General features: G+C 30.6%; 1 protein-coding gene across 1 annotated transcript; it reads right to left on the bottom strand.

Moving 5' to 3' along the window:
• Positions 1-1,970: 1,970 nt before the first annotated feature.
• On the bottom strand, positions 1,971-5,048 carry LOC117932576. The gene is made up of 7 exons (XM_034853854.1): positions 4,896-5,048; positions 4,692-4,801; positions 4,562-4,592; positions 4,166-4,330; positions 4,035-4,088; positions 3,314-3,457; positions 1,971-2,336 (listed from the first exon to the last, which is right to left on the bottom strand). Exons 1-7 carry the CDS (start codon positions 5,046-5,048, stop codon positions 1,971-1,973), a joined length of 1,023 nt encoding a protein of 340 aa, XP_034709745.1.
• Between the last annotated feature and the right edge of the window lie 3,744 nt (positions 5,049-8,792).

Genomic DNA, 8,792 nt, shown 5'->3' with positions numbered 1-8,792 from the left:
GGAAACCTGATGCTCCAGAGTTTTTAGGCGATTGTGATGGGTTATGTAGTTTGGTCCTCAGGTGGCCGCAAGACCTTCAACCCCATAAGGATTTTACAGTTAAAGGAGTATTTGTTGAATCGGTAGCCAATTCTTGATGAAAATGAAAGCAACTGGAAGAATCATGTTGTCTGCTCAGTCCATTCATCTTATTAAGAAGCTCCTGTAGTGGAAGAAACTGGTATTACTTGCTTAGTTGAATAAGTCATACCTTGGGACCAGCTTACCACCATCAACCCTACGTCACCAAACCCATCATACCCCTATCCTTCACTAGCTTACCCTCATGCACCTGTCACAGCCCACATAGTCACCCATTACTTATCGTCCTTCCTAGCCTGACATAACCCACACAACCACCACCAGCCTTCCTAGCCTGTCGCAGCCCACACAATTACCAAGCAACCTCCCTAGCTTGTCACAGCCCACACGGTCTCCAAGTAGCCACTTTGCACCCCGGGCACCCACTTATGCATGGCCACCCTTCTAGTGCACAATCCAACGACCACATGTTGATATCTTAATTCTTCATCTTTTGTGTCATAATTCCATTTTTTTTAAAAAAAAAAAAAAAAAAAATCGTTTTCAAATAATTTTTAAAACTCAAATTTTCAAATAATTTTCAAAAACTTCGATTTTTAAATTTAATTTTCAAAACTTCAATTTGACTTAATTCCCAAAACTCCAATTCTCAAATAATTTTCAAAATTTCAATTTCTTTCAAATTTAATTTCCAAAATTCCAATTCTTAAATTTAATTTCAAAAACTCCATTTCTTAAATTTAATTTTCAAAATTTCAATTTCTTTTAAATTTAATTTTCAAAATTCAAATTTCTTTCAAATATTAATTTCCAAAATCTCAATTCTTAAATTTAATTTTTCAAAACTCCAATTCTCAAATAATTTTCAAAAGTCCAGTTTATTTCAAATTTAATTTTCAAAATTCCAATTTCTTTCAAATATTAATTTCCAAAATTCCAATTCTTAAATTTAATTTTCAAAACTTCAATTTTCAATTAATTTTAAAATAAATTTCAAAACTCTAGTTTTCTTTTGAATAGTTTTAATTTCACTTCAGTTTTTCAAATATTTTTTAATTCTACAATTTTTCATCCTTTATTTGGGTTTTAGGTTACCAAAAATCCCGATTTTAATAAATCTGTTGCCATTCTTATTTTGACATGCACTTGTACAAATTTTCTTCTATTTTCAAATATTTTTTTCACTTTCCTTGATTTTTAGTAAACATAAATGAATTTCGTAACTCTAGAAACAATGAAATTTATGATATTAATTCATGCAAAATCAATTGGGCTTTGGTGGGGGCCCTACATATGAGTTTTATCTTCTGATTACCAACTGTTATGTTTAATGAATATTGCTCGATCTTTGTCTTGCTCTTTGATTTGCATATGACTATTTTATATTTGAACTAACCTTGTTTCCATGATAGCGCACTATTACTTATTGCTAAGATACGATTTCATTCCCACTTTGATTATTTTTATGCACGATTCATTTTATTATTTGATCATTTCTCTGGTATCCATTGATTTCCTTATCAATTGTCACACTTGTTTCTCCTTATTTAGTAGAGACTCGTTTTTAGGGACTTAAAGGGGTGCTACGGTTTACCACCTTACCTTCCTAATAGGTAACCTGACCCTCGGACCCAAACTCCATTTTTCGCAGACCTGTTTTTTCCTTCAGGAGTTACATTTAGAGTTTTTATTTCTTATTTTGTTTTTCATATAAAAAAATAAAACAAAAATAAGTGACAACTCTAAGTCTTTTTCTAAAAATCATAAATAAAAAGCGAGTCACACTGTCGAATAGGAACGCAAGTGAAAAACGCGGGTCCACAGAATAGCTTCATTATTTTAATTAAATTGGAAGCTAAAAATAAAGATATAGGGGAGCCAAATTCATTCTAACACTGTCCACCAGGCCCTCCAAACAAAAATGTATAACCCCAAAAACCACCACGATTACTGAGAGGACCAACTTTATAACACTCAGGATTGTCCGCACGAACAGACATGCCCTCATCTAGAATATCTACAAAAGCCCCTCCATCCTCGTATTTATACTTAAGCGCCCTCATAAAGCACGCGGCACCCGCTCCTTCCTCTGGAAAATGGCCACTGCCCATGGGGGGGAAAGGTTGGCTTGGGCTGAATACTTCTCCTCCCCAATATAGCTCTCTGGCAACCCCAAAGAAACCAAACAGTTGTTTAGGCCAGTACCCGAACTCTATGTCAGCTACAAATAACCACCAATGACCTGTTTTTGGATCCTAAGAAACACACACAGAAAAAAGAAAGAAAAAGAAAAAAAAGTATGTCAACCTGTTTGGGAACTGTTGCTGAAAGTAGTTTTTGCTGTTTAGAAGAGAAAAACATTTTTTAAGTCAAGAAAATGTCCGGCAAACTTTTAACTGAAAATAGGTTTTTAGAATGTCATGAAATTAAGTAATTTTTTTGGGATAAATTTGAGGTGCTTTTTTTATAGTAAGGTAAGAAATAAAGAATTTACTTATAAATGCATATTCCTAAAAAAAAAACAAAACAAAACAAAAAATAAAATTAAATTAAAATTGTTTTTCATATTTGAGTTTCCAAAATAGATTATTTTTCCTAAAAATGAAAATAAGTTAAGAGTTTAAAGGGTGTTTGGTAAATTCACTTTCATGACTTAATAATTTAATGACTCGATGTTTTTTTTTATTGAATATAAAATATCGAAATATTTGGTTTTTTCTATTTAATTAAATTACCTAAGTTCAATTTAGTTATATTGGTTCATATTAATATGTTGTTTTTAATTTAATTAAAAAAATTAAATATTTTAATTTTTTCTATTCAATAAAAAAACAAAAACTATTAATTTATATCAACCTCAATTTTTTTATAAGCATAATTTTAGATTTAAATAAGAATAAATTAATTATTTTGATTTAATACTTAAAATCAATTCTAATTTTAAATTATAATATTAGGTTATTTTATCAAATATAATTAATTTATATAATAATTAAAATTAAATTATTAAGTCATTAAATTAATTTACAAAGCACCCCCTTAAAAAAATTCTTTTGGCAATTTCTCTCCTATTTTCCTTAGGATATTTTCTTCTTAACTTTTTCATGGCATCAAAAATCAAAACAAAAAATGATATTCCTTTAATGTTTTTATTTTTTATTTATTTATTAGTTTTCCGAAAAGTAAAAACATTACTTCAAGAGAGATTAACAAATCATGAGGATTTACCAACCTTGGATACACTCATTTTAAGATCATACTGGGCGCCACGGTAGGTAGAAGAGGGAAGTGCAAAGCCCAGTGGAAAGTCAGGGTTAGTTAGGATAAACCCTGGACAAAGAAGATCATAGCAACCGGTTGTCGCACCACCATCTGCCTGCAATAATAATATATCAAAACTAAATCTGGTTAATAAAGATGATTTTAATTTTAAACCAAAGTCCTAATTTAAACTACACTTGCTTCCCATGAAGAAAAGAAAATTTAGGTTATGTTTGATAACCGTTTTTTAAAACAGTTTTGAAAAATAAATTTTGACTTCTTTTATAGAATAATGGTTTGTTTGAGAATCTGAAATATCTTTAACATGTTTTTAATATTTTTATATTCAATGCTTTATTTTTAACTATTCTATACGCTTATATAATTATTTTCTAAAATAGTTTTCAAAAATAAGTTAAAATAATAGAAAATATGTTTTCTACAATACCATATTTTCTAGTTGTCAAATACGTTTTTTTTTTTGTTATCAAACATATTTTTCTGCTTCTTTTTTTAAAAAAAAGAATAGAAAACTATTCTAGAAAACAGCCGTGACTTTTAATCTATAAAAAAATGAAAACGAAAAATTTTCAAATCTTATAAATATTATAAACGATTTCTAAAATCACCATCAAACAAACTTTAATATTTTCTAAAAACTAAATATAACCTCACAGGTTTTAAAAGCTTACGGTCCAATATGTAAACAAGCGAGTTTTGTTGTCACCATATCTTGGCTCATACACCTGCAATTTCAAAAGAGTGTTTTAGATATATAAAATAAAGCAGTTGAGATTAAGAGGCTAAGATTCAAGATACTTACTGTCCATCCCACAGATATGTCACAGTCATCAACTCCACCAGCGAGATAAATTAAAGTAGTACTAGCTTGGTCCGGTGACGAAAGTGTAGGATTGTATATATTCAAGTAGCTTTCGATTCCATAGAACTTTGGAACTAACATGTCATTTGTATGTATCTTTGCAGACTGATGCAGCAAAATACCACGTTAGTAATTGATTCGAAGTTAAGAACTTATAATCTAACTTAGTGGTAAAAATTTAAATCCCAGATTACTCGAAAAACGTTTGATTCTGGGGCAAGTGGATGACTATTTTCAGCATATCTTCCGGTACGCAGTTTCGGAAAAGCTTGGGCTCGTATAAGATCTTCCTTCTGTGTTCTTCGAATTGGAACTGTTCCAATTGGGCACCCTAACCCTTTGCCCAGTACCGATGGTGACTCCTTTTCTTTCACAGATTTTGGATCAAATGTTATCTGTTTGAAAATTAAACACAATAGTCAGTGCTTAAAATCTGATGGAAAAGTATTCGTAAGGTATGATTCACTTGAATATCAACGTAATAACTACCTGAACTTCATGATTTTTAAGCAAAGGATGATCCAATGATGGCTGTTTGTGAATGTCCACGCAATTAAAAATTTCACCATTGTCTGTCTACAAATAGAAAAATTACCCATTTGAGAATCGCTAACACCAACTCTAGACAAAGTAATTAAAAGTAACTCTAAGAAAAAAAATTTATACTTACTTTAATGGTCTTAACACCAGGCTTATTTAAAATCTTGAGTTGTCTTTCTAGCTCAAGATCTTCTTCTCTTGAAATGCTCCAAACTCCATTAATATCAACAACAATCAAAAGAAGTAACACACCATAACAACTCATCATCTTTTTGAGAGCCATCTTTGTCAAGTGTTTACTCATGTTTGCATGTAGTATATATATAGAGTGATAATATAATAATTTGATTTACTCTTTTGGCAATCATTTGAAGATAATATTAATGGATAATTTTGTGCTCCTTATATAGAATATAAATTTAAAATATTTTCATCAAAATAGGTTTTCATAACATCTTCTACTATTTAAAAAAAGAAAAAAAAGGAAAAAAAAAGAAAAAAAAAAAAAAACCATCACAAATGTTTTTTTTTTCGAAGTGTTTTTCAACATTTAAAAAATATTTTTTTGAAATTACCTTTTTTAGTACGACAAATTTGTTTATTTACTAGCTTGATTAGTACATAAATCATGAGGGGTTGTTTTACTAAAAATATTGCTCCAATAATAGAATTAATTAAATCATAATACCCAAAAGGGTGAAAATTTGTTTATTTACTTGATTAAAAAAATGTTAAACAAGTATGAAATTGAATTGAAAATATTTTTCCAATATTAGAATTAATTAAATCATAATATCGAAATGAAAGAGCTTGTGGCAAGTGGGATAAAATAAAAATATTTTTTATTAAAATAAATGTTATATTTTCTTCTTGTAGCTAAAAATAAATAAATAAATCTAATATTAATTTTTTTTTTAAGTTTCTTTCAAAATTTAAAAAATATATTTTTTAATCACCTTTTTTTTTTGTACAACTAATGAGAGACAAATTTATTTATTTACTTTCTTTTGGCAATCATTTATAGAAGATAACATGAACGGATAATTTTGTGCTCCTTATATAGAATATAAATTTAAATTATTTTCATCAAAATAGGTTTTCATAACATCTTCTACTAGTTAAAAAAAGAAAAAAAAAAGAAAAAAGAAAAAAAAAACCATCACAAATGTTTTTCTTTTCAAAGTGTTTTTCAACATTTAAAAAATATATTTTTTTTAAATTACTTTTTTTAGTACGACAAATTTGTTTATTTACTAGCTTGATTAGTACATAAATCATGAGGAATTTTTTTACTGAAAATATTGCTCCAATAATAGAATTAATTAAATCATAATACCCAAAAGAGTGAAAATTTGTTTATTTACGTTATTAGAAAAACGTTAAACAAGTATAAAATTGAATTGAAAATATTTTTCCAATCATAGAATTAATTAAATCATAATATCCAAATGAGAGAGCTTGTGGCATGTGGGTAAGCATTTTTTGAAAAATGAATGGATGATTTTGTGCACCATATATGGAATTTAAACATAAAATAAAATTATTTTTTATTAAAATAAATCTTATATTTTCTTCTTGTAGCTAAAAATAAATAAATCAATCTACTATTAATTTTTTTTTAAGTTTCTTTCAAAATTTAAAAAATATATTTTTTAATTACCTTTTTTTTTAGTACAACTAATGAGAGACAAATTTATTTATTTACTTTCTTAATGGGATTGCATTGAAAATATTGTCCCAATAATAAAATTAATTAAATCATAATATCCAAATGAGTATATATATTATTTTCTTATTTATAATAGAAAAAATTGCAAAGTATTCTTCATATTTGAAATTTTGCTTAAAATATCTTACTAAATAAATAAAAGTACCTAAAATTAATTTTGAAAAATAATGTGTTTTTAGAATAAATTCTCAAATAACTATTTTTATGGAAAGTTTACTAGACCTAATTTCCAAACAAGATAAGTTTTTGCCTATTTTGCGATCTTGAACCATTTTGATATTTTTTTTCTATTTGTTTTGATGTTTTGAATAAAACAACTTGTGTGGGCTATAATTTCAATTTTTAGGTATCTAAAAATTCATGGTGTGTTCACCCATGGCCTAATCTGTAGGGACTACCCCCAAACGCCCACGTGGCAACCCCGCATAGCACCCCTCCATGGGATACGTGGCACATCAACTCTCTATCCGGATTCCCTCAAGGGGGCATACGACACTCTCAAACCCCGCCATCCGGACGACCCTCTCTCTTGTCCGAACATATTGTCCGGACCCAGCGCTAGCAACTTAGCCAAAAGCCTTGGCCGCAAAACGCGGGCCATCCTGGTCTACACTGCCAGAAGCACTTTTGACGGGACCATACTGAGTCACTTCAGATAACATGTCACAGCCTACATTCCGCCGCCTGCAGAACAAAAGGACAAGAATGACGGCAAGTCATCCCCCCCACGATTTCTGACAGCCGCCTGCAGAACAATGATGGCTCTGCCACTACCTCAGCGCCATCATGACAAGTCAAAAAGTCTTCCCACCATTAAAGGGGATAGAGCTTCTGACACTATAAAAGGGCCCTCATGCAAGGAGAGAAGGTAAGCTTTCTTGCTCAGTAAAAAATGAGAAATTGAGTATCATAAAGGAGGCTAACAAAACCATCAGAGGGTGTGTCCGGACCCCCCGTCCAGACGTCTTTTGCAGGTTGATTGAAGTGGGCATCATCTTCAATTGAAAAGGCGCATCCATCTGGCAACTGCGGTGGCCCGGTGACGCGAAGCTTCAACATGATCCTAATTTTTAAGCATCCAAAATTAGTTGCATTTAGCTCCAGCGTTTGGAGGTTTAAGTTTTCTTGGAGTTCGAGTGATTGAAACTCTCGATTTCTTTCATTTTCCTAGTTGCCAAACGGAGGACTGGTCCTCTTTTTTATGGCGTTTTCTCCCGCTCATTTTTTCCAAAGTGTGTGGCCTCTAAATGCTCATTCTAATGTTGCGAGGGCTTGGTTATCGCCACCCATGGTATCACATACCCTATCAGCTTCTCGAAGACTCTCTTCTCCATTCTTGATCTCAGCACGGTACAATTCGCGTCACTTAAACGGAGATTTCGTATCATTTTCTGTTCGTTCTCCGGTTTCAACTAAGGTGACAAACGAAGGAAAGAAAACTAAGGATCATCCTATGGATACTGTTGATGATAATAAGGTGAAGTTATATTTTTCTCTCTTTCATTTTCTAGATTTGTTTTTAACATTTAAATATTAATTTCTTTGAGATTTTTTTTTTTTTAAATAATGATTTAATTGATATGTGCTAATCTTTTTTTAGCAATTGCAATTTGAACTCCCGGTCTTTTCAATTTGAGATGGCAGAAGGTATCTATGGTGATTATATAGTAATATTTCATAGTTCTGAAAGAGTCTGAAGGTATTTGTCCTACGATGAGGCGAGGTAAAATTGTGAATATGTGAATTTTAAAGATTTTCAGAGTAAAAAATCTACAAAGAAACTTTTATTCAACCTCTATTTTAGAGTTTGAGCAAAGTCTTTGAGATCTATGGAGAATGTCTGATAAGAGCCTCAGACCTAGGTGTAGGAGCATTTGGTAACTTAAGCCTCGAGTCTGTGCCCCAAGCTCGAGGTAATTTCCTTAGGCCTTCCATTGAGGTGTTGTGGATCCTCAGGATGCTCTTGGAGTAGCCTAGTGGAACATATGGTATTTATTGTGTTTGTGGTATTGGAACTTGTTTTAGTAAACTGTGAAGTATGAACCTAATTTGATTAAGTTGTTTAACTATAAACTTTTATTTTTAGACTGTAATGATAATTAATATATTTTGTTGTTTTTTAGTAGTGTTTGGGATATTGTTAGTTGGTGGGAACTCTATTGTGATGTATATGTAGAAAAAAAAATTCAAAATGTTTTGGTTGACTACCAGCGTGGAATAGAAGGAACATTTTGAGTTAAACCTTTGATTTTGGGTCTTAGGCCAAATTTTGAGTCGCTCAGAATTTAGGTCGTGACC

This window comes from Vitis riparia, chromosome 15 (assembly GCF_004353265.1).
Source record: "Vitis riparia cultivar Riparia Gloire de Montpellier isolate 1030 chromosome 15, EGFV_Vit.rip_1.0, whole genome shotgun sequence".
Taxonomy (NCBI): domain Eukaryota; kingdom Viridiplantae; phylum Streptophyta; class Magnoliopsida; order Vitales; family Vitaceae; genus Vitis; species Vitis riparia.
This window is presented reverse-complemented; position numbering and strand designations above follow the sequence as displayed.